We start from the raw sequence: 27,931 nt of genomic DNA on the forward strand, positions 1-27,931 counted from the left end.
TGCGCAGTCGGATCAGGATCCATGCTGTTCGCTATCAGTTTCTCTACTTGTAACAGAGTTGGTAAGCGAACAGCATGGCTGGTCTGGATCCATGCTGGTCACAAACGCATTACGTTGGTTTTGTCATGACACGGCTCATTTCTCAATAAAAACACCATAAATTTATAAATTTTTCCTTACAATAATAAGGAAATAAACAAATGCTTTAAACAGGGAAATATTTCACCAGATTTCTCAGTTTGGGGAGATTATCCATAGAGGAAATACAGCAAGTTTATCTAAATTGACAATTTAGGACCATTCAGTATAATCATAATCATTTTAGGAAGTCAAGAAATTTCTAGACACTGAATAACTCAAATGATATAAACCACTTGTCATGAAAGTAAAAAGTATTTTACTTGAGTCTACCACTACTGCAATACAGTATCATACAAATATTTTATTATCAATTGAGTTATTTCAAATTGGTTTTTGTTTTTTAATTTGCAACAATGAACTAATAGGACCTTCACAGCAGTGGCATAAAACATGCCTGTATGAAAATGAAAGATTTACACAAGTATATGTTTTTAGCATTGACACAATAAATATTTATGGACAAAGCCCATATTTTTTTAAAATAATGAATAATAAAATAATATGTGTATATATACACAATCCCAGATTCTATTTAATCCAACAAAAACTTAACAGTTTAGAAACTGGCTATTTTCAAACTAATATCATGCTCTTTTTTAATTATCTGTTTCCTCTTTCTTCATCTTTGGTCTAATTTCTTAATCATAGTATCAATCACTTTTGCTTCCAGCTTTCAAATAAAACATAAGTCTTTTTAAGATGCAGAAGTCATTAATGTTGAAATACTTTATCCCCCAAAAAAGTTAAAATATGAAAAATGCTGTATGTGGCCATGACCTTAATAAAAATAATAAACACCCTATCTTTTGATATATACCATTTCCCAAGATTGAACAATGAAGATAAACTGACATTTGTTCCTATATATTCCACTATTTCATTCATAAGAAACAACCAAAGAAAATAAAATGTCCTATACTCAGCTATATGAAAACTGAATAGAACTTTTCACAATCATAAAAGTATGACAATGAAAAAAAATTTTTTTTAAGCAAAATGAAACAACTGGCACAAAAATTGTATAAACTTAAATGAAATCTTGGACCAGCCTTACAAAATAATCCTGTATGTGATTCGAACACAGAGGTGTGCATTTTATAATCATGTTATAATGTTAATCATATAATAATGAAATTTATGCAAGGGAGGTAACTCTCACCAATTATGTGATCACCTCCATAATCTAATTACTTCCCTTTCCCTAGAAAAAAGGGGAATTTAGTTTGGCAATATATCAGAGTGCAACAAGCAAAATAATGAGACCTACACTTACTTCTTTTTTTAAATAATTTTCATGAAGACCATTTATATATACATTAATAACATTCAAAAATCAAGACTCAGATATATTATGCCCAAAAGTTTTGTTTCTTTGATCTTCATGCATATTTTCATCGTTGGTATTAAATCAATATTGAAAACTGGTGAAAACTTTTTCACTTCTATACCTAATAATTTAAACAACAAGGGAAGGTTGACAATTTTTTTTTTACAGAAAGTCATTTTACATAAATTGTAAAGAATCACTTATCAGCTGTTTTACAACTTAGCCAAATAACTCGGTCTCGTGTCATTATAAATAACATAGCACTATAATATTCTTAACAATACAAAAGTCATTGTGCCTGCACATGGACAAAAAAATTTCTTTGAAAAAAAAAGAAAGAAAAAATTATAAAATGACGAAAAAGAATTTTTTTTTAAATGCCAAAGAAATAAAAGAACAAGGAACAATAGAATCACAACATTTTGTACAGAATTCCAGCTCTGTTATTGTTATATCCGTAACGGTTTATATATATATATAATATATATATATTCTCCAACATCATCCCCCAACAACATTGCTACTTTATCACACTTCATCACGAATATTTCCAGATCCGGACGTGTACGACAAGAACGACTGGGCTATATAAGCAATTAACACAGCCACCACAGTGATCCCTAGCACGAATAACGCTGCTAACTGCTGATCTGTCAATTGTTTACGTTCCGACACTTTTGTCTCCGCCAATGGTGAAATGATGTTTTTAACAGGTTCCGGACTAGCCGTTGAGAAATTCTGACCAGGACTAAACGCCCCGCTAATTTCACTGTCATCACTGAATTGTCTGATAGCGCATACACGTACATGATAGTCAGTTTTACACTGTAGATTATCAAGGCTATATGAAGTCTCTGACCCTTTGTAAATCTGCATAAAAATATATCAAAGTGTAACAAATAAAATATCAATAATATTTTTTATAAAAAATTTCTACTAAATTAGCTCTTGATAAAAGTGTACAAAGCTATGTCTGATTACATATTTCATCGAGATTTAAAAAAAAAACAGTAAAAGCGACAGGTAATTTTTATAACGCAATGGTAAATTTTTGAAAAATTTGTAACATAGAATGTCAATGTAATTATTATATATGAATATTTTACAAAAATATGATTAAAATGTTTTGGAAGAAAATATTTGGCTGGTATTTCAGAAGGTTTGCCAATGATTTTATGCATGCCCCACTCATTTTAAAAAAACATATCTCTGCAAGTGCAGTTAAGAAATTCAGCAGTTTATGGTTGTAATGTGAAAGAGCAGACTTGTTAGTTGTAGAATTACAATGTTGACATACCTGTTTATATTCATGATCTCTACTCTGTAATTGCAGTACGTATACTATCCTGTCCTCTCCCATACGTTTACATGCTTGCCATTCCACCAAACAGCTTGTTAATGTAATGTTATCAACTTTTGGTGCTGAAAAAATCAAAACCAAATATAAATACATATGTATTATGTAATGTAAGAAATGCGAACAAAATAAAAGTAGATATATACTGCTCTGTATAGCTTCAATTAGACTCCCAATTATCTCCCAAGTAAGAAGAATAATCATTGGACTGTTAATCACACAAAATTGTTACAAAACCAGTTATCCATCAGTATAACATAAATATATTGAACCAAAAAACCAGGTTTCGTACAGACATCCAATGCAAAATTCAAGCACTTATAAGCAGAATTTTCCTATTTTTCAAGCACAATTTTTGTTGCATATAATTATATCATTTGTAACCAATGAAAAAGTAGCTTTTCTTCAACCCATGGATAATTTTTCAAGCCTTTTTTTGTTGAATACAGATTTTCAGGTTGCCATTTTATGGTTTCTGTAAAAGAACAACAAAGGGGCCCAATTACAATATATTCGTTTCAAATGCACAATTTGTCCCCTTCCTGTTACTGTTGGGCAAACATTTCATTAATTTTGGTACTAAATTGTATCCCTTTTTTAGTTGTTTTTTTTTGTAAATTGTAAAACAGTTGATTTTCACAGACACTATTTCATTTAATCATGTTCAAGCATATTTGCAGCAAATATAAGCACTTTTTAAACACTTTTCAAGAGAGTAATCAAAGTCAATGACTTTTAACTACTTTTTCATTTTTAAGCACTTTTTAAAAAAGGGGCTCAAATTTAAGCACTTTAAAAACAGTATGAACAAAGTTCAAATGAACAAAAAGCCAAAAACAGATCAAATCATAACATCCCAATAATATGTACCATTGCACTTAATAACCATTCTGTGAAGTTTATTGAAATCCCTTGAGTTATATAGTTGTTTATACCCAGTTGTTCATGCACCAAATTGCCATTCATCAATATAATAATCAAGTTTTCTATTGGCATATCTAGTTATAAAGCATATATAGGATTAATGATTCTACCATCATTACATAACTTTTCCCTTGTTGTTACTTGGTTTTATCTGGGTTTTTATTTATTGTTGCAGCAATGAGATTTTCATCATTCAAACTCAAGAAGACCTTTCTGCACTAACTATAAAAACTTTATTATTAAATATTTTCTCTCTTTCTGTGTGGCTGTATGTAAAAGTTTACTTTTCAAATTTCACTATAAATCTAAAATACAACAAGAGCATACAAGAATTTAGCACATTCTTCACCCCCCCCCCCCCCCCCCCCCCAAAAAAAAAAACAAGCAACAAATTTCTCAGTGAGTGACTGTTTCACAACAGTACATAATTACATCCTGTTTTCTGTTAATAAAAAAACTACATAAAACACTCATTAAATCTTTTAAAGTCTAGAAAACCAGGCTGTATATAATGAACCACTGAAATTCTATTATCATGCAAGTTTGTTACTCAGCAAACTAGAACATAAGCTAGAAGAGCAGGAATGTGTCTATACAAATAACCTGTATACATTACATTATCATAACTACCGTCAAAGTTTGTAATATTGTAAAACAACACTCCCACTACATTTCTGAATATACCCTGCCTTGTATTGAGTCAACTCAAGACTTCAGGTGAACAATAGATTTAAATACCAACTAAAAACATTACATTGTTTTGTCAGTATATGGACAGACATTAAAGATGGCAGGACAAGCCAAATCTTTTAGTGTCTCTTCCTCTAAAGTGAGACTGCACAAATATGCCTTAGCTGGCCTGGATTTATATTGATGGCAAATGCATGTCAACGGTTGTGAAGAGCAAATTATTTTAAATTAAACAACCCTTAATCAGGGTTTTCAGTATTAACAAAATAGCGATCCATATCATTGGTTGGAACACTTAAAATTGGTTGTATTTTCAGCTTATATTATATTATTCCCCTTGATCCTTCGCCAAATCTGTTATTTTCATTGTCACATCTGTTCCGTCAGATGAAAATGAAAACCCTGCATAATCATGCATCAACTTTAACATTGCTAATTATGACTGTGTGGTTTTTACCTTTTAATGCTGGGGGTGGGGCGGTGGTCGTGGAGAATGTATAAGTTTCTGAGTATGGTCCGCTTCCAGCATCGTTACTAGCATATATCCTAAAATCATAATTTGTCATCTCCAACAGACGATTTACTTTATACGTAAATGCCTGACCTTTATACACCTCTTGGAAACTGAAAAATACAAGATTAGGTTGTCATTATTTCTAGTAAGAGTGATGGTTGGTTTAGGATAGGTAAAGGTATGGTAGTTTGAAAGATTTTTTTATGTAAAACTTACATAAATTTTCTAGGAAACATAAAAGTAAAGGTAAATTTCCATAGAAAATTACTTAACAGCTTTTTAAAGAAAACCTTATTGTATGTGGTGGCATGGCCTAGTCATTAAGCATTTTACTAGTAATCTAATGGTCGCTAGCTGCATGGGTACAAACCCCTTCAGGGGCAAGTCCTTGATTCCTTCAGGAAGAAATTTTACACTCATTGCTCAGTATAAGTTGGTTCCAGGAACAGATTCAACAGTGTGTCTTTAAACTTAAAGCTACCTACACAATAAAACTTAAATAAATTCTATGTAAAACAAAGAAAACCTAATTCATGCTATTGAGTAAAAGAATAAAATGCCAAGGAGATTTTACATAGAATTTTTAATAAAGGTTAACAGGTGGTTTATAATTGTAAATTTGTCCAGACAAAGTTAACACATGAAGACCGGGTTAGAAGCTAATTTCACGGAAACTTACTTTCCATCTTCCCTATCCATTTCCAGTGTAAAGGTGATGAGATCTATGTTACGTCCCTCTCCCCATTTTAACTTTATACTATTATGTGATGCTCCACAACATTCAAGTTTTGGCGGTCGTGGTGGTAAAGCTCGAGTCGTGAACTTCACTTGTGAACTAAATGCTCCTACTCCTATACCATTCACTGCTTGAATACGAACCCTGTGGTAACAAAAACACATGTATCTTATCAATTACACAAACCTTGCGGAAACAAAAGATGTGTTTTGTCAAACAAACCTTGCAGAAACAAAAGATGTGTTTTGTCAATTAAACAAACCCTGTTGACCGTTAATGTGAAGTAGTAGACATGCAGTATCTGACAATTTGTACCATTGCACCAAACCCAAATGAGACACAAATGACCAACAATGTAAAGGAGATTTTCACCTCATTGAGGACCTGAGTATCAATCCCTGGAGGGAGTGAATAAGTTCTTCAGAAAAACATGTCTTTTATGAGCTTAGGATGTGACATATCCTTTAATACATGTATTAATTTCATAAAGTTTATTCACATAGCATAATACATGTACTTTGTTAAAACATATAATTGTCACACTGTATTATTTTTAAAATCATGAATCTAATCTAACGTAATTTCTTCAAAACTGTATTAAGACCTCAGTTGTCCTTCCAATTTTTGTGCATTATTTCAGGCATGAATGGGCACCTGAGTAGAACCAATGACACTCCATTAGCTAGCTGAATAGCTTCCTCACATAAAAGAATTCAAATTCCCTGTCAAGATTCTAACCCACAGCAGTGAGCAGTAAGTAGTTTAAAGTCAAAGACCTTAATAACTTGGGCAGGTCTGCATTCCCAATAGACTTTCCAATATTTAGCTGACTACAATAGGAACCTGTCTCCAGTATAGGGTCTAGAATTCATAGACGTGCAAGTTGACCTGACTCTACTGGTGTAGTGATATTAATTTATAATCTACAATACTCACTTGTAAGTTGTTTCTGGTGTTAGATCCTCTAACGTGTATTCCGTTACAGCACTAACACATGTCAACTGTTTATCTCCAATGTCTATATTATATGCGTATATTTCACTTCCGTTATCGTGCGGTTCTTTCCACACCAAATGAACACTTGTGGCTGCCGCGCTTGCGCGTATTGAAATAACTGCAGACGGGCTTGAAGGAGGAGTCTGACACATAGCTACAGGGCTATATAGGCCATGCCCGGCACTATTTATTGCTTGGACCCTAAATGCGTAACATGTTGCAGGATTTAGTCCTTTTACTTCAAAGCTGGTGTTTGGGCCAAAATATAGCTGAAATATGAATAAAACAAGATTATACAAGAGCTGTCACAGGAGACAGCAAAGCTTTAGTAATGAAATATTGGACACAGTAAGGAAGACAAACTATGAAAGAAAAATCAATTATGTATAATTTTTATTAAGTTACAGTAAACAAGAGGAGGGCCATGATGGCCCTGAGGTCGCTCACCTGTCGCCCCCGCACCCCCCCCCCCCGGGGGCCAATTTTTACCCAAGGGCTTTTATTTGAACAGACTTGGTAGACACCCATAAGAAGATGTTTCATGCTAAACATCTAAGTTCTAGCTCATTGGGTTTTTTAAAAGAAGATTTTTAAGTTTTTACTATACACATATAGTTAAAAACAATGACACCCCTGGGGCAGGGCCAGTTTTGACCCCCGGGCTTTTATTTGAACAAACTTTGTAGATATTTACTTAAAGATGTTTCATGTATAATATCTAAACTCGAGCTATTTGGGTTTTTTCAAAGAAGATTTTTAAGTTTTTGCTATACACATAAAAGGAAAATCAATGACCCCCGGGGCAGGGCCAGTTTTGACCCCAGGGCTTTTATTTGAACATATTTGGTAGACACCCATTAGAACATGTTTCATGCTAAATATCTTAGCTCTAGCTCTTTGAGTTCTTTAAAAGAAGATTTTTTAAGTTTTTACTATATGCAATTTTAGGGAAAATCAATGACCCCCTGGGGCGGGGCCAATTTTGACCCCAGGGCTTTTATTTGAACAAACTTGGTAAACACTCATTAGAAGATGTTTCATGCTAAATATCTTAGCTCTAGCTCTTTGGGTTCTTTAAAAGAAGATTTTTTAAGTTTTTACAATATGCATATAGGGAAAATCTATGACCCCCTGGGACGGGGCCAATTTTGACCCCAGGGCTTTTATTTGAACAAACTTGGTAGACATTCACTAGAAGATGTTTCATGCCAAATATCTAAGCTCTAGCTCTTACGGTTCTTTAAAAGAAGATTTTTTAAGTTTTTACTATATGCATATAGGGAAAATCAATGACCCCCCGGGGCGGGGCCAATTTTGACCCCAGGGCTTTTATTTGAACAAACTTGGTAGACACTCATTAGAAGATGTTTCATGCTAAATATCTTAGCTCTAGCTCTTTGGGTTCTTTAAAAGAAGATTTTTTAAGTTTTTACTATATGCATATAGGGAAAATCAATGACCCCCTGGGGCGGGACCAATTTTGACCCCAGGGCTTTTATTTGAACAAACTTGGTAGACATTCACTAGAAGATGTTTCATGCCAAATATCTAAGCTCTAGCTTTTACAGTTCTTTAAAAGAAGATTTTTTAAGTTTTTACTATATGCATATAGGGAAAATCAATGACCCCCTGGGCCGGGGCCAATTTTGACCCCAGGGCTTTTATTTGAACAAACTTGGTAGACACTCACTAGAAGATGTTTCATGCTAAATATCTTAGCTCTAGCTCTTTGGGTTCTTTAAAAGAAGATTTTTAAGTTTTTACTATATGCATATAGGGAAAATCAATGACCCCCTGGGGCGGGGCCAATTTTGACCCTAGGGCTTTTATTTGAACAAACTTGGTAGACACTCATTAGAAGATGTTTCATGCCAAATATCTAAGCTCTAGCTCTTACGGTTCTTTAAAAGAAGATATTTAAAGATTTTTCTTTCGGTTGCCATGGCAACCAGAGTTCTGCATGAAATGAAATTCTTTGAACAATCTTGATAGAGCTTCATACAAAGAGTATTCCTGCCAAGTTTCATTAACATTGGCCTTGCGGTATCATAGAAGATGTCCTTAGAATATTTAAAATGTGGACGGACGACAGACGAGGGACGCCATTTGGTTGGCCATCCTAAAAGCTCACCTGCACTTTGTGCAAGGTGAGCTAAAAAAATAACATTTGTTAACATAAATTCCAAGATCAAGGGGAATAATTCTAGAAATAGTCACGCTAGAGTTATGATCCTTGTCACACAACATGTGTGTAATGATAGGAAATATATATTTGAAGTTTGAAGTAGATACCTTAAAAAGTAAAGAAGTTATAATATTTCTTTAAAAAACTTCAAAAAGAGATAAATCTGAAAATATTGCTCCAAGAGTTATGCACCTTGTCAAATAAAATGTAATAGATGTTAAGGAATAATTATTTGAAGTTCGAGGTAGATACCTTAAAAACTAAAGAAATAACATTTTTCAAGTAAAAAAAAATCTAAGTTTATGGGGAAATAATTCTTGCAATATTGGTTTATAGATCCCTTAAGAAATAAAGAAGTAACAGAAACAAGAGCTGTCCGTAAGACAGCGCGCTCGACTTTTTTATTGCTTGCCAATAAAAAAAGTTTTTGCAGTAAAAGGCAATACAAGAATCTCTGTATTTTTAAAGTGAACAATGGCCATGAGCATTAAGATATTTAGTGAAGAATTATTTTACTGAATTGTGTGATACCCTTGAACACTGCAGGTTCAGTGGATAGGAATGAATTTTTTTAGATTTTTTAAGTTTTTTAGTGCTTGCCTATAATACAAAACATTGACAGTTAAGGGCCATAATTCAAATAAAATCTTTGACAGAATTACCTTCTCCTGGACATGTTTGGGAATCATGATTGTAAACAAGTATTCCAACTTTCAAATTAATATCTCAAACAGTTCAGTCAAAAAGTGGACTGGTACTAAAAACTTAACCAAGATTCTAAGTCGATAAAAGGCCTTAATTTTTAAAACAAATCTTTGACAGAGTTACCTTCTCTTGCGTACAGATGGGGGTAATGATGTGAAATAGCATTAAAAGTTTCAAAGCAATATCTCAAAGGGTTAAGGCAATAAGTGGATTTTACCCATATTCAATGTATTTTCTAAGTCAAAAAGGGGCATAATTCTGTCAAAAACCTTGACAGAGTTATGTCCTCTTGTCTGTTGATGAAGGTCGTGATGGTAAACAAGTATGGTCAGTTTCAAAGCAATACCTCCAATGGTTTTGAAATAAAGTGAGGTGGTACAAAAAACTTAACCAAGCTCAATACACTTTCTAAGTCAAAAAAGGGCCATAATTCTGTCAAAAACCTTGACAGAGTTATGTACTCTTGTCTGTAGATGGAGGTTATGATGGTGAACAAGTATGGTAAGTTTCAAAGCCATACTTGTAATACTTCTGAAATAAAGTGGGGTGGTACGAAAAACTTAACCAAGGTGTGACGCCAACGCCGACGCCGACGCCGGGGCGAGTAGGATAGCTCCCCTTTTCATAGAAAAGTCGAGCTAAAAAATAGTATTTTTTTATGAAAATTCTAAGTTCAAGGGGAGATAAATCTGAAAATATTGGTGCAATTATGAACCTTGTCACATACGATGTGACTGATGATAAGGAACATATATTTGAAGTATGAAATTGATCCCTTAAGAAATAAAGAAGCAACAGTAAAAAATAGTATTTTTTAAGGAAAATTCTAAGTTCAAGGGGAGATAAATTTGAAAACATGGGTGCTAAGAAAGGCACATTTGAAGTTTGAAGTTGTTTCTCTAAGAAATGAAAAAGTTATATGAAAAATATTTTACTGCACCAAAACTTTAATCTGAAATCTGGACGCGACGCCAACGCCGGGGGAGAAGGACAGCTCTCCATATACTTTGTATAGTGGAGCTAAAAATTGATATACCTTGAATTTTTTTTATAGTTCTATAATGCAATAACATATTTCTACTCGCCAGTTAAGGGTTAATTTAAGTGACAGAAATACTAACATTGAGCAGTTCTGTCTTTGTTACCGAGAAAGAAAATCATTTCAGCTAGTTGTAAAGCAGCCAATAAGAGGTCTAGCATCACCTATCAATGCTTACAAATTTTGCTTAAATAAATTGATGAAGCTAAAAACATTGTATAACTGTGATACTGTGAGGATGTGACCTTGTAACCTGAAATTCAATGCATGAATAGAGGTCCATGGAAGGTAAAAACAAAGATATCAGTTAACAAATAATCAATGATGGTGCTATCGCAATAAGTATGTATGTGCGATACAAGGACAGAACACTATACATGCATATTCCACCAAACCAAATCTCAGGGAGCATAATAAATAAAATGTTCAAATGGTTACCTGTGCGAATTCTTGGTCTGATTTTAACTGCCACTCTAATCTATAGTCTGTTATTGTAGCACCATTATTAACTGGCCCCTCCCACTGCACGAGTGTACTATGTGCTGACCTGCACATACACAGTGGCATCTTGGGAGGGTCCGGCACACCAGCACCGCTGACAACCTCTAGAGGCTCAGACCAAGGTCCACCCTGAAAATATGTTATCATATTGTCAATAATTAAAATATTTCATAATGGCCTTGTTATTGGGCTTTAGGCAATCATATATTGTAATAATATAATTAAGAATTTTCATGATGGCCTTGATATTGAGCCGAACACTGTCATATTAAGGCCAAGGCTAATATGACTGTCTAAAAACCACCACCAAGACAAGACTTTTGGTCAAACTTGAAAAGATGACATATTTTGGGGGTAAAGCTTTACCATTTTTTTTTTTGCATTTTTTTTTCAATTGTCTAACGTGTATTTAAGTTTGCAAACCTTATGATAACCAAAACACAAATATTTCAGTAAGTAATTTATTCAGAGATTGGATATTCGTAACATTTTTAGTCATGGGGGAGTAATTAACAGCACCCTTCGCAGCAGTTTTAGTTGTGAGTAATTAACAATCAGCCAATCAAATAAAAGAGAATCAGACTGGTTCCAAGAATTTCAAAGTCAAGAGAAAACAAGTCTAGCATTTAACTCTTGAATCACTACAGAAATAAACGAATTTTTTTTTATCTAGAAATCAGTGAGGGGAAATGGTAAAGTAATATGAAGAGATATGATCAGTTTGTTTTCATATTTTCTGGAATTTTCATTTACATCTGCTTAACATTTTATTTCTACATATCTATAGATATTATCACTATATTCATTCATAATATTTGATGGTACCGGCAAAAATTGATGTGTGTATTATGCAAGATTCTGTACAAAAATGTTGATTTTGTTATTTTAATTGACATAATGCTTTTTCTTTATCAAGTTGAGCTGAATTGACTTTATGTTTCAAAAGTGACTGTTTTAATGGTGATTGACAATTAAAAAATAAATCTGTCATAAATATAAAAAAAAATTGCCCCACTTTTTTTTTTATAAATTGAATGTTACAGGTAAACTCCGATAGAAATTTACAGAAATTTCCATGTGTCACTTTGGGTTATTTATTGTTCATGCAAAGTACATTGTAAAATTGAAAGGAATCATGGCAAAATGTAAACTTATTTAGACTTTCACCTGTTAACACACTATATACCATTATACATGTATGTACATAATGTCACTGTAAATATTCTCATAAAAACTGTAACCAGGCAGACATGCAACAATGTGCCACAATGTCAGTATTTTAATATCAACATACCTAGTCATACACCTCTGTCATCAAGGACTTTAATTCATTAAAACTTTAAATAAAGGTCTTGATAGGTGGCTACTCAAAACAATTCATTATAATCTCTCACATCAGGAAATAAAATATACTCCTTTAAAAATGTAAAAAAAAAAACAACCTATACAGCATGTGGTTTTTATTTGGTGTTTTTTTTACAAAAGTTTGACAGTAAATTGATTTGATAGTCAAAAATAATTTTACAAACATTTAATCTTGATATTTAATGATATTGCAGTTAGCTTAACATTTGTAGACTATAAGATAAACTTTAACAGGACTCTACTGCACTGCTAACTTTTAACTCAAACCTGGATGGAAATAGTGCAAAAAATCTATTTTCAATGTATTCCTGTATTTATTTTTTGCAGATGTTTCAGTTTTATTAAAAGTGTAATCACTTGATATATCCAAGAATATCAAATTCTATGATTTTTTTTTTTTTTATTTTTTTTTTTGGCTTTTTGACCTCAGTGAATCTCTTTTAATATAAAATGATATTTATGTCCTTTTCATTTTTTTTCCACATAATGATAATAGGGGTGATATGTAAGAGAGTTGTATCTAATATTAACTCATGACTGGGATACAATAAGTGTGCAAAAAGGCCTATGTAGCTTATAAATCCAATAGATAAAGCTTTCCTGGAAATTAAAATGGAAACATGTTCCTGACATGGTGTATTAATTTTAAGATGAACTTTAAAATGAGACAGACACAATTTACAGTAAATTACATGTCAAACAGCCATGGAAACCAAATCTCGGTTGCATTTTTTTTTTTCTTTCGCATATCCTTGAAAATGCATAATCTCTTAAATAGATCAGAAAATTATTCTGGAATTTACAACATGCATACTGAAAGACCATGAAAAAACAAAATACAAATCTACACAAAATGGAAATCAAAATGCCATCTTATTCTTTTTCTGTTTTGATAGAACAGAAGTTCATTTTTTATATTTTCTGCTAGCAAAGATGCAAAGGTGTTTCAAACAGTTGTTGCCAACACTCATAAAAAATATTTAACATACATGGTATAATTGTATTGAGCGGAAACACACCCCATGGATAATTGAACTAAAACAATGTTTTTCCTGTACCAGTGAATTGATGGAACGCCTGGTTTAATTAAATTTTATTCCAGCTTATCTGGTTTCTAGATCTTGTACCATAATTATACTTATAAAAAAGTAGAGCATCAAATAATATAAAGTTTGGTCAAACTGTCCGTAACATACAGGCTGCTCTAATCTTTTACTGGTAGCATACGTCAGTTACTATAATCAATAACATTTCATCAGTTTCCACTTTAACACAGGCACATCCCATTTCCGGGACAGTCCCGGATGTCTGGGGCAATGGGTACATGGACATTTACTTCTCTTGACAATTGCCCACCGCCGCTCAATGAATCAATAAAATTTTGAAACATATCTTGTCCTTTAAACAAACTTTATAAACTAACTGACATTTTGAAACATATCTTGTCCTATAAACAAACTTCACAAACTAACATTTTACATCACCTTCAGTTCAAGGCAGTATTGCCATTTAAACTTCTCACCTAAGCCAAAGTTCCAAAACGAAAAAAAGTATAAATAAATTATCGTAACTCACCCCTGCTCTATTGAAAGCTCGAACTTGGAAGAGGTAAGGACGCCCTGGGGACAATCCTGCTACTATACAGTCAAAGTCCCGACCCTTGTAAACCTCTCGACTTGTGTTGTCGGGAAGTATCATCTGGGCCGCAAACTCTGTCACCTGGGCACCACCATTATTATCAGGACACGCTGGTTAAAAGAAAATATAACCAATATTAAATAGCAGAAATTAGACATACAACCAATCAAAATGAAACAGAGACAGTTTGTTTCAATAGCAAAATTGGTAAAATCTTTATTCCTTACAAAGAAGGTGGTTAAATGTTAAAATTTCCTGGTCTCTTCACACTGCTTCTTGCACTTTCTAAGCTAAATCAAACATGCAGTAATAATATATTACCATTTTCTTTCATATAGATTTCTTCTGTCAGTACTAATAAAAAAAAATTTCCAAGAAAATTTAACCGGTCAAAAAATATTTATAAAAAGATTTCTATAAGTTGCTGTTTTACAACATTTGAAATTTTACAAAAGTTGTTTATTTTGTTCTTTTATCTATGATGCTGGGTTGTGCCTCACTGAGACAAACAGGTTATTTAAACAGTAAAGTTTTAAAGCATAAAATAATGATAAGAAAAGAGAAAGTTCTTACTCCATCTGAGGTGTAGAGATGTAGCTTTAGGTTTGCCCTGAAGTTTTGGGACTGAACACTGTCCTGGTGGTACTGACTGAGTTGTTGCAATACAAACTTCAGAAAACTGTCAATAAAATAGAAAATTCCAACATTAACCCATGAAACACTATAAATATCTTAAACATTAACCCATGAAACACTATAAATATCTTAAACATTAACCCATGAAACACTATAAATATCTTAAACATTAACCCATGAAACACTATAAATATCTTAAACATTAACCCATGAAACACTATAAATATCTTAAACATTAACCCATGAAACACTATAAATATCTTAAACATTAACCCATGAAACACTATAAATATCTTAAACATTAACCCATGAAACACTATAAATATCTTAAATGAACTATGACCATCTTTTTCAATATCTGAATGAAACCATTCATCATTTTTAGGGAAATTTTCAAAATATGAACTTGCTGAAATAGTGAGCAGTTCAGAGTCACTGGGAGCAATCTAAGGGTGACAAAGAAATTGCATGAGCTAAAACTCTCGGTTTACTTAAACTATTCATCTGTTTAACTTTAAATTTTCAAGAACTGCTTAATCAAAATAACGGATTTGCCCTGGATTTAAAAATGTCAGAAATTTGTCATTATAATAATATTAAGCAACCAACAGCTCACAGTCATTTAAAGCGACCTTCAGCTTTTATTTTCTGTTGGAAAAAACAATTATGTGTTGTTTCAAACATAATGCTTTTGCGACCAGCATGGATCCAGACTAGCCTGCGCCTCCCCCCAGTCTGATCAGGATCAATGCTGTTCCCTATCAGTTTATCTACTTGTAATAGAGTTTGAAAGGGAACATCATGGACCCTGATCAGACTGTTGCGCAGGCTGGTCTGGATCCATGCTGGTCGCAAAAGCATTTTGTTGGTTTTGTCATGACTCAGCTCATATATAGAGTGAAATGTTTTATAAATGATAAACTTACATCACTACGACCCCCAACACTGCATGCTGCAACTCGTACGTGGTATGTATGACCCGGAATCAATTCATAACATGTATGTTCCCGCTCCGTACCTTCAAACACCATCTCATAACCTGTAATACAAAAATAACATCTCATAACTTATAATATAACAAATACCGTCTCATAACCTATAATACAACAAATACCGTCTCATAACCTATAATACAAAACACCATCTCATAACTTATAATACAAAAATACCTTCTCATAACCTGTAATACAAAAACACCATCTCATAATTATCTTATGTTACGAAAATACAATCTCATAACCTACAGGACAAAAACACAATCACATAACCTATAAGACGAAAACATCATCTCATAACACATAAAACAAATACAGGAAATACGAGGGGTGATCCAAAAATTCATGGACACGCTGCATAAAACAAAAAGTAACTAGAGGATGCTTTTGTAAAAAAGCGCATGTCTCCCCCACTGCTGAGAATAACTGTGAATGGAAACAGGAATGGAAATGGAGATAAGATAATGTAAATACCCGGTAGTCACTTCAATGAAGGCTGTCTATGGATGGTTTCTATTGTTAAGGTTGTATGAGAAGATGCTTCCTAAACTGTTTGTTTTTAACCAGGTATTCAATTTTGAAAATCCTGGTTATTCAATCAGCGTATGGCAGGCGGGCGTCAAACGAAATTGCACTTGATGGTCATATCATATATAGTTTCACAAATGAAATTAAATGAAATTGTGTCTGCTCCATAATTCTTCAAACCTTTAAAGGATTTTGATGATACTTGAAACAAACGTTCATATTGTCAGATTTTTTTACACTATTGAAAGACAACTCAAATTACAATGTATGTAAAATCATGATAACTGTAGTGTGTTGGGATGACTCCACTCGTTTTCACAATGAAGCCTCTCTGGTAGATACTTGAAACAAAAATTCACCACATCCAGAGAACGTGTAGAGTACATGTTTCGTATGGCTGGTTCCAAGGTCAAGGTCTACTTGACACTTGAATGTCATATCATATATAGTTTCACAAACGAAATTAAAGGAAATTGTGTCTGCTCCATAACTCTTCAACCCTTTGAAGGATTTTGATGAGTTTGAGGGCTGTAGGTCAAAAGGAACTCTAGTTATCATCCGGAAACGAGAAATTGACCAACGGTCACTGTGACCTTGACCTTTGAACTACTGACCCCAAAAACAATAGGGATCATCTGCTCAATAAGACCAATCATCCTATGAAGTTTGAGGGCTGTAGGTCAAAAGGAACTCTAGTTATCATCCGGAAACGAGAAATTGACCAACGGTCACTGTGACCTTGACCTTTGACCTACTGACCCCAAAAACAATAGGGATCATCAGCTCTATAAGACCAATCATCCTATGAAGTTTGAGGGCTGTAGGTCAAAAGGAACTCTAGTTATCATCCGGAAACGAGAAATTGACCAACGGTCACTGTGACCTTGACCTTTGACCTACTGACCCCAAAAACAATAGGGATCATCAGCTCTATAAGACCAATCATCCTATGAAGTTTGAGGGCTGTAGGTCAAAAGGAACTCTAGTTATCGTCCGGAAACGAAGAATGGACGGACGGACTGACGGACGGACGGACGGACAGGGCAAAAACAATATGTCTCCCCCCGAGGTGGGGGAGACATAATAAAGCAAATCACATGAAATTCTAGTATCTTATTAAGTGAGCATATGTCGACAAATTTTCAAAATATTGTAAAGATTGTACAAGAATTAACGATTCTGCACCAGTTTATATACATAGACATGACAAAACGCAGCGCAGCTCACGACGTCACAAACGACGTTATGCTATCATAGGAAGTAATCTATGTTACCGTTTTGCCTTATAACTTTTCAAAGTATTCCCCTTAACCCGCACACATTTTTCATGGCGGCGGACCCAGTCTCTAAATGTACTCGCATACCATTCCTGGCTAAATGATGACAGTATGCATTGGGTGGCTCCTCTCAACTCGTCCAGATTGTCAAAACGTCTCCCTCTCAACTCTTTCTTTAACCTGGGAAACAAGGCGAGGTCACACAGGGAAAGATCAGGCGAATATGGTGAATGACTGAGTACTTCTGCTCCAAACTGAGAACTAGAGAACGACACACTGACGGTTTATTTGTCACACTTTCGATCATTGTTTTTGTCTCGCCAGGCGTCTTTCCAAGATTTACACAGAACTGTATAACTGTCCGAAATTTTGCTGGATCCGTGACGTCCATTTTTGATAAAGCTGTTTAAGCACCTGTTCTTTAAAGCATGAGCGTAAAATAACCGCAACTTCAAAATGTCTTCTAATACTGACAGAATGATGTCATACACATCAAAACAACGTTATTATAACGTTTCCCGCAATTTTCTTTGTTTGCACAGGGTTTACATGTGTTTAAATGAGATGAAAACGTTTACATCACAGAGAAAAAGTAAGCTGCGCCGCGATTTTGATACTTAATGTTTTTATGTTGTCATATATAGATAAAAAATGCAATTGGTGTTTTAAAATTTGGTCAATTTATTAAAAAAGCATTGATTAATAATATCCAAAGAGTTCACCTCGGTAGGACGTCACGTTATGGAGATACACACATTGTCCACGAATTTTTGGATCACCCCTCGTACACATTTATTTTTTACTTATGTTTTACAATAATGTTAAGAAAATTTAAAGACAAGATATAACTGCAAAACACAAAACATCAATCATTTACAGTAACAGATATAAATCATGTGACAGGTGTACATTGATCAAGTTTTACATCTATCTATCTATCAACAATATATTAATTCAGGGAGTTGTTTCATTTCCTAGAAAATTATTTTAACCAGGAAATATCAAAAGCAGTGGCCTGCCAATCTGAAACAGGTGCAAATTCATTCTTTAATTTTCTATTTCTATGTGTACTGCATAGCCCAATTAAATTTATTATTCATGAAGGAAAACAAGCATTTCCTGTGACTATTTATTCATATTGTAAAACCAGGAAATATAGGCCAGCCTGACTTGTACCTTGTAACAGGTGTTCAGTAAGTGTTGTTTTGTGAATGGAAAATTTCAGACAAGCTATTTAATCAATCAAACCTGTAGTTGTTATATTCTTCATTTTTCTTTCTTCTCATTTTTTATATGATATATGCTTGGAGGCATTAAAATCACACAAAATGTATGACCCTATATTACAGTGCACCTGAATTCTAATCTAAACATACAACTCATAGGTTCAAAGACTCACAAATTCATAAGCACACAACTCGTATGTTCATAAACTCAAGTGTCATAGGTTCATAAACTCAAGTATCATAGGTTTTTAAAATCACAAGTCATAGCTTCATAAACTCAAAAGTCATAGCTTCATAAACTCAAAAGTCATAGCTTCATAAACTCACAAGTCATAGGTTGATAAACTCAAGTGTCATGGGTTTATAAACTCACATGTCAGATGTTCATAAACTTAAGTGTCATAAGTAACAGACAGACAACCCATAGGTTGATAAACTCACAGCCCATAGGTTCATAAACTTACAACTCCTTGGTTTATAGACACAAAACCCATAGACTTACAGCTCATAATTTACTCACAACTCAAAAGCTTTAATATTCAATACAAATTTGAAACAAAATACTTTGCTGAATGAAGAAAAGTAATTTCATTGTTAACCTAGGGTAAATAAGTCCCTAATACAATGGTAAAAGCACGAACAACAGGGGATAAGTATAAAATAATTCTTATCTAAATCTATTCAATTTATTACAAAATCAACATTAAAACATAAATAATTCTAGCAGTGGTAGAAAAACACCCCCTAAACTTATAAAACAAAGCCAACAAAATCACTACAAAAACTTGTTTACAACGAAAATGTTGAAGTTGTCACACTTTTATATGTTTTTCTTTCTATAACCTACTAAATGAGTTTTCTATTTCCCCCTTTTATACCAACTTTATAAACTTACCAGTCATTTTCCCTTTTTTTAAAAAACAAATAAATAAATAAACAAATGAAAAAAATCTGAACAAAATCATGTCTTCAATCAAGCAATACATTAAAGTAATTGCTACAAATATTTTTTATCATTTTTGTCATGACTTCATTGATGTCCATTTATTGCATTTCCTCAATGTATTTTTAAATTTGTTACTACCATAAACTTTGCTATTAATCTATAGAAATGCTATATCATTGCTATTGATTACTATTGCTATGTTTTTTAAATGTTCTTATAATTAAAAGATAGCTGTTCAGTATATGAAAAGTTATGAGTTAAAGGGACTCCACTGAGGTTTTATTGACAAGACGGGACTGGAAATAATTTTTTCGAGATTAATGTTCCAACAGATGTTAGTCTAGACCAATGAAGCATGTGCAACATTTCAGATCATTTGCTCATGTCCTTTTTCCCTGAATAATTATTCCAATTGTCAAAATGACCCAAAATTTGAAAAGCATTCCAACCCTAAAATCTGACTAATTAAAGCACAAAACTACAATTTTCTATTTATTTCTGAGTATATTTCTTCATTATCTTTTAATACCTTTCTGTTTAATGTGCCTAAGCTGATTTATGTAAGAAATTCAAATTTTATGTTTTTAGTCTTTTAGACTTAAGTCAAGTCCCTTTAAATGAGGATTTTTATACAGTTTTTTAATATATACAAAAGGAACTCTATATTGCAACAATACTAATAATAAATGTACACATTCGTAAAAAAAATAAAAATAAATTCTATGTCTACATTATGTTGATAGACAACTCAAGTCTTTAATGTCCTTTCTATTACAACATTTAATACATTTCTTTACATATAAACATTCAGTGAAAACATTTCCTTTTCTCCCTAAAGCTATGGGTCACAGTTATAGAATATTTCATTTTTCAAAGCTCTAGGCTATAGGTCAGACAGACATATTGTCCACAGTCTTAAAATAATGTATCGTGTCAATTAATCATTCACGTAACACTTGAAATCATGTACACAGAATGAAAATAGATTAATAGCAATTTGTTCGAGTGACTTGTAGCAAAAAATAGTCAACTTGAATAGGATGAACTCTGCAAAGCAACTACCTTTGTGATGTGGGCAAAGATTTTGGATGTTGATGAGGGGGTTTGCTCTGGAGAGGTTAAATTCCATGTAAAGCCTTAGTTTGAAATTAACAAACAAGCTACACAAACACGACCATTCAGTAATTATTTATTGTAGATGTATTACAGAGCATGCATTATTTTTTAATCTCAGACTGGAAAGATCTTATTTGGCTGCTGTAAAGAGGTTCATGCTCTACAGAGGGTCAGTAGCTCTGCAGATGTTACACTAAATTAACATTTTAAAACTATTTCAACATTTTCTCAAAGGTGGATGATGCAACAGATAAAAAAAATTCTTGTCCTCAGAATGATGTTCTTAAATTACATAATTCTATTGCTGCTTTTATAACAGAAGGAAAAGTAAATAAAATATGAATGTCTTAAAACCATTAACGAGCTAAATATCATAAAGGAAATTGTCAATATTTTAATCTAGACAATATCCATCTGAATGATTCATACTATTTCCTGATTGATTAGTGAATATTGTACACCATTATCAAATGACACAGATGTACCAGCTTATCTCGGTCTGCAATGGTTGCATGCCAACAGCAGGACTGGGGTTAATCTGTTACTGTTCTTAACATTATGTTGGGTCACACCAATACAGTAGAGGTGATATGGCTAGTTTACAGCTTTACTGGTGAAGGAAGACATCAAGTGCCCCTCAGTGCATTATTTCAGGCATTATAGATTACATTAGTAGAACCACCTAAGTTTCATATGCAAGCTGGATAGCTTCCTCATTTGAAAGAATCCAAAGTCTCTGACAGGATTGAACCCACAGTCATGAGGGGCGAGTGGTTTGAAGTCTATGACCTTAACCATTCTGCAATGGACACCTTTTGTTTCAAAGTACTGATTTACCAAGTACAGAAATTCTAGACTTTGTGAATTATGGAGACAGAAAAATAAAAGAATGACAATATATTCAACTCAAATGATGAAACGTTACAAGAACATGACAACAACAAAGTTGGAAAGAAATTCAAGAAACAATTTATCAACCACAAACATTTAAATTAAAATAGTTATATATTTTACCTGATCCTATGGTCAGAAAGCATTGTATGTAAAAAAAATATCATATTTAACTCTCATTAATTATAACAATGAACAACATACTTAAATAAATGTTACTTCTTAAAATCTGTTCTGGATTATTAACAAACACCATATACATGTACTATATTACCTCACTTTATTGTTACTGATATTATTTCATTATCTCAAACATCTACCAACTAGTACTATATTTAAACCTGCTGAATTTGTGTAATGAATTTGCCCTGCTTTGAATTCGGCATCTGGACAATGCCCCTCCTGGACGATCCCCCTCCCAGTAAATTTGAATGTTTTTTCACAACCCGGACATTTCCCATCCCGTTATTTTTTTAGAGCATTTAATTAAGGGCGGCAATGATTAAAGATTTTTTATTGACAGTTTGTTTATCTTACGCAGCGGCGGCAATGATTAAAGACTGTATAATGTCACCTTTGTGAAATAATGATTGCTAAAAGTTCCGCTCACAACAGTTTGTTGTTAAGAGTAAAAACTTTCATTTTAATAAGAATGATTAAAGATTTTTTTCATACGCAGCTATGTATAATGACACCTGCCGCTCAAAAAATTGGAGGGGAATTGTCCCCTCTGCCAAAATAACAAAAGGGGAATTGTCTGCCCTGTAAAATATAGAGGAGGGGAAATGTCTGGGTTGTGAAAATAATATGGAAGGGGAATCGTCCGGGAGGGGAATTGTCCGCGATTTTATGAATTCCTAACAGTCCATTCTAAGTTTAAGGTTATATGCTAACAGATCTGAACCTACCTTTCCCATCATCTAGCTCTACAATATATTTGGTGATTTCAGCTCCACCTTCATCTTTTGGAGGATCTAGAAAATAAAAAAAAAAAGAAATCAAAAATACTATTTGATTGTAACATCCAAAATTAACTATTTTCTTAACTCTTCCTAGGAGGACCTATAAGATAAACAAAAACAAAATGAATGTAACTGCCAGCATTTTCTTTCATCAAATCATACATTCATCAAATTCATGCAAGATGTTTTCATCCGAGAATGATTTTTAACCTACAGGAGAAAAGTACATTTCCATTATAACTAACACAAGCCGAATGGAGTAATACTTTCTCTTACTAACTAGTGACAGAACCTATGCTCTGGTGAATTCAAACCGGCTTTAGGCCATGATCCAGAGGATAAACTACGAAAACCAGCACCAGACCACCAAAACTATGTTGTTATTTTTTTAATGGTGTTATCAATTTTCTTTACTGAATTTATTGTCCTGTTTGAATATAGGCCCCAGACAACATTATCTAAACACCATATGTAAGCTACAGTGTATAGTTCTGTAAGTCTGCATGGGCATGCAGGCCAATCTAATTCTATACAATAGAACAGTTAAAACAAATTAACATAACCATTAGCTGTATAATGATAATTCCCATCACGCAATGCAGTATTATTATTATTTTATATTGTTACACTATATGAAAAAGCCTCTTTAAAATACAGTCTAACAACTTTATCCAGAGGTGATCCCTTTATGCAAGTTTACGTTTCCCAGGCATTTTACAAAATGAAGACTAAATCTTGTAAGATTGTATGCTTTTCCAATGACAACCTCCTCCCAACTTAGCTAAGAAATCAGTTTTATTAACATTCCTTTTCTCCTAATATTCACTCAAAGGAAAAAAAGAATTAAACCACATTTTCGTCAAATCTTCCCGCCGCACTTTATGAGAAACTAAGTGCAGGAAAACAGCAAAACAAAAAAATATGCACAACAGCATCTGTAATAAATAAAAACCAAGATTTAACGATATGCATGATGTGAAATGCCAAGAATATTTTCCAGGAAAATACGTAAACAAAGTGGCAAAAACTATGCTAGAAATATGGAGTATAAAAAGTTTTACTCATAAAATTAAAATCTGAGACATGTTATACTACCAAGAGAAAAGTGGAGACTTAAATGAAATCTACATGCTGTCATGAATCCAACTTGATACATTCTATTAAAATTTCTCACAGTCTGTCAATATTCTGTTTTTATGAGAGGTAGAGATCTTACTCCTGTCAGTGGTTTTATCATGATCTCAGAGTTGGAAATAAGCCTCTGCCATCTTCTTACTTTTGATATTTACTATATCATTCTCTCTCAAGCATGTACTTTAATTAATGGCCTGGTTATTTCAAACAAAATGAAATCCTTGTTTTTAAAGGAGAGATATAGTTCCTTCTTTACAATAAAAGACGAGGAATATAGTTCCTTCTTTACATGGAACAGAGTTCTTCTCTACAAGGAACTGAGTTCCTTCTTTACCAGGAATAGAGTTCCTTCTTTACAAGTAAAAAGCAAGGGATAGAGTTCTTTCTTTAAATGGAACAGAGTTCCTTCCTTACAAAGAATAGAGTTTCTTCTTTACAAGTAAAAGACAAGGGATAGAGTTCCTTTGTAACAAGGAAATGAGTAACTTCTTTACAAAGAATACAGTTCCTTCTTTACACAAAAAAGTTCTCCTTTACAAGGAAAAGAGTGCTTTCTTTATAAAGAATACAGTTCCTTCTTTAGTTTCTTGTTTTTACAAGGAAAATAGTTCCTACTTTACAATTCACATGAAATAGAGGCATCCTGCATGAATTTGGAGGCATGCTGCTTTAAGTTACCTGAAAATAAATTCTTCTGTCTAAAATATCATACAACAATTTTTTGCAAACTTACCCCATGTGATTCTAAAATAATGTGGATGAATTTTCCCCTTAATTTGAGGTTTGCTAGGGGGGTCGGGTCGAGCAGGAAGTGTTTTATATGCAACAATATCACTCCATTTACTATTGCCTTCTTCATTCCTTGCAGCTAACTATAAATAAAATAAAAATTAAACAGTATAACTAATGTTTTATATATCTCGGATAAATGATATAATATTCCCTGTAAAGTCTTAAAGACTAGTGCTATAAACTTCTTCTTACCAAAAGTCCTTGAATAACAAAAATAATCACCTAAGTGCAGTAATGGGTAAATACCTTCTCAATCTAATAGGATTTAATCAGTCATTGCAATTAGGTGACAAAATATTTCATTTTTAAAGCTAGGACATATTTTTCTGTGCAATCCTACTTAGGAGTGATACCAACTTGCATGCAAAAATTTAACCAAAGTATGACAGGGACGCCGACATCAACATTATGTTGATAACAACAGCTCTCCATATTTGTCGAATAGTTGAGCAAAAACATGTTCTCCCATTTAATCATTTGTATATTATATTTACATTGTCACAAGAACTTGTATTTTGAAAACATTTAATTGATTTATTGAACTATATCACTTGAATATCTTATATCTACAAAATACAACTATCAAAATCTGACACTCTTCATTGATTATTGATTTCCAAACCACAATGTCAGGCTTTCAACTATTCCTCTTCTAAAAGCAAATTGATTTCACATTGGAAAATAAAGTATATTAACTTTTATGAAAATATTTATGATATATAACTTAGTTTTGAGTAGCGTGGATTAGTTGAAACTCGTATAACTAACATTATAGGACTCATAAATTATAGCTTTAACAACCCTTCAGCTTTATCAATCGTTACCACATAAAATGTGAAAACTGAATTTTGCATTTCCTTGAATTTAGAGCAGTTATTCAGGATTTCCAGATATTTCAAAACCAAAATGATAGCATTTAGCATGGAACTTTTGTTCTGATTATCTTGGTTAAATACTGTAGGCATAAGAGAGTAAGTCATCATCTCAGTGCAGTTAGGAGTTATCCCATCACTGCACTAAAGTGTCATAACCAAGATGGCAATACATATGTACCAGTGGTGTCATAATCATAACCCAGTAGCCAGCTAAGTTCACAAACATGTTTACAACCACCTGCCTACCTTTGTTAGCTTCCTTTACAATCCCTTCTGTTCTTGCTTGTACCACTATACTTTCCTTGTTTAAGAAATGACCATGAATCATTCAAAATTACCTGAATCGCCCCCTCCCCCCCACAAATATACTGGTGGCATTCTAGCCCTGTAAATCTTGACAATTTAAAGGTCAAATCCCAGTCTTCAATAAAAAGATTTTAGTTCAACAAAATTTCATAAAACTTACTCTGAATTTTTTAATATTCTTTATTTCTTCTTAAGCCATGTATTTCTATGTGAAAGCAGTGGAAAACCATTTGTAAACGGGGATAAAACCCATGACCCTGGTAAATATGAGAGTAAGTAATGTTAAACATGTACAGTTAATTCATATAAGTACATAATGCATAGTGAAAATGAAACTGCGTAAACACATTAAAATGAACCTATGCAACCTTTGCATGTTGTTTCTTGTCATTTCTGGGTTATGTACAATAACATGTAATTTTCAATTATAACTTGGGTCTTAAATCTGTTTTACTTTTCTTCAAATATTGTGATTTTTTTATCTTCTCAAGTTTGATTTTCTTGAAATATTTTGGCTCATCTGGAGGCATGCAGGTTTAAACATATGGCATACAACATTATGATACAAGGATAACACAAAGATTGAAACTTGACACAAAACATATTGTTGTATGCAACACCCAGTTCCCACTAGGAATAAATATTCCTGTTGTTAAGGAGGGCTTAATATTTATATAATAACAATTCTAATTTGCATTTCCAGGGCTGATTGAAAGACTGTGGTAAGTCTTTCTTAATGTCCTGTAAGTTACTGCAGTTTTGCAGTCAACCCTCAATTTATAGACTTTAATATACCAATTTTATCAAATGTGTATAAATTTACCAGTGAAAGTATCCAGTGAAATTTGATCCATAAATAACTTATTGCCTTGGTATTTTTTTAATATTTTGATATTGTTGTTTTTTTTTCCCCCTTTATTATCCTTCCTAATATGAAAGTTAGAAACTGCCTGCAGGAGAGAGACAATGTTACAGTGATTTTATATTTATTAACATTATCATGCCAGAAAAGTCTAAAGTTTCCCTATAATTAGATCAATAAATGGCAAAATCTTTCTGTTCTCTCAATACAATGCAAAAAAACGACAACAACATATTTTTGTTTTCTGCAATACAGTCCATAATGAGGACAAAACATATAAATGCAATAACTTTGAAAGTTTTTTTTTTAATATAAAATATACAGTATTACCTGATTTTATTGAGATTTTGTAATAACCCACATTGTAAATGAAAAGAAATGATCCTAATTAAGGACTTGTTTGTCTAGGTTACATAGGTGGTGGTAGTCTAGAACCTAAATCTTAACATAATCATTCTTTATAAATTTTGTGTCTGATACATCCAGAAAAGTGGTAACACATTACCATCAATGATTAAGACAAGCCTCTACAACCAGTCTATAAAATTTTAAATTATCTTAGATTTTTTTTTCACCGACTTTGTTCTGCTGATGAATTTAAGATTTTGTGCTTAGGCAGACGACTTTTTCCCTGCCTTAAATATAATAATATTTTTACTTCATTTTAGAAAGGTCTTACAAAACAAAAAAACTGATTGTGAATATGCCAACAACAATAGAATCTGCTAAGAGGACCATGCTTAAATTTTTTGGGTTGCCTTTTAAACTGCCCATCAAACACCATAAAGGTGTTGGCCGACTAAGTCCCTTTCCGGCTTTACTGGCGGAGAAAACACCTCAGTTGTCCCTCCCTTGCATTATTTTCGCTCCAAGCAGGCACCGGATTTTAAGAACCACCAACATTCCAATAAGATAGCTGGATAGCTTCCTCCTGACAAAAGAATCCAAACTCCCTAGCAGGATTTGAATGCACAGTGGGTAAAGGGCGAGTGGTCTGAAGTCAATTTTTTTAACCAACTCGGCCAATTGGAAGTCCCATCTTAAAATGTTGTGAAAATGCAGCCTTGGTCGGGCTCTATAATTGGGTGCCATAGATCAATCATTACCTCCCCTTGTCTTCCAGAGAGATAAATAAACACTTACAGAGATCTGATCATCTATTTGCAGGGCAAATTCATCAATCATTGGGCCTCTTCTATCCATGATATGACTAGTTCGGTGACGTAACACCTCAACAACATGGGGGGACTGGTTGGGGATGGGGCTG

The 27,931-nt window shown here is 33.2% G+C and overlaps 1 protein-coding gene across 1 annotated transcript; it reads right to left on the reverse strand.

Annotated features, from left to right (window-relative positions):
* Positions 1-391: 391 nt before the first annotated feature.
* On the reverse strand, positions 392-27,867 carry LOC132715203 (fibronectin type-III domain-containing protein 3A-like). Its single transcript, XM_060698192.1, has 12 exons — positions 27,808-27,867; positions 24,563-24,701; positions 22,642-22,707; positions 15,681-15,793; positions 14,692-14,797; positions 14,056-14,228; positions 11,053-11,244; positions 6,626-6,954; positions 5,633-5,833; positions 4,897-5,063; positions 2,766-2,890; positions 392-2,338 (listed from the first exon to the last, which is right to left on the reverse strand). The coding sequence occupies exons 1-12, from the start codon at positions 27,865-27,867 to the stop codon at positions 1,997-1,999; spliced, it is 2,013 nt and encodes a 670-aa protein (XP_060554175.1). The 3' UTR covers positions 392-1,996.
* Between the last annotated feature and the right edge of the window lie 64 nt (positions 27,868-27,931).

The sequence above is a fragment of the Ruditapes philippinarum genome, unplaced genomic scaffold (assembly GCF_026571515.1).
Source record: "Ruditapes philippinarum isolate M1 unplaced genomic scaffold, ASM2657151v2 ctg4720_1_1_1_1, whole genome shotgun sequence".
NCBI lineage: Eukaryota > Metazoa > Mollusca > Bivalvia > Venerida > Veneridae > Ruditapes > Ruditapes philippinarum.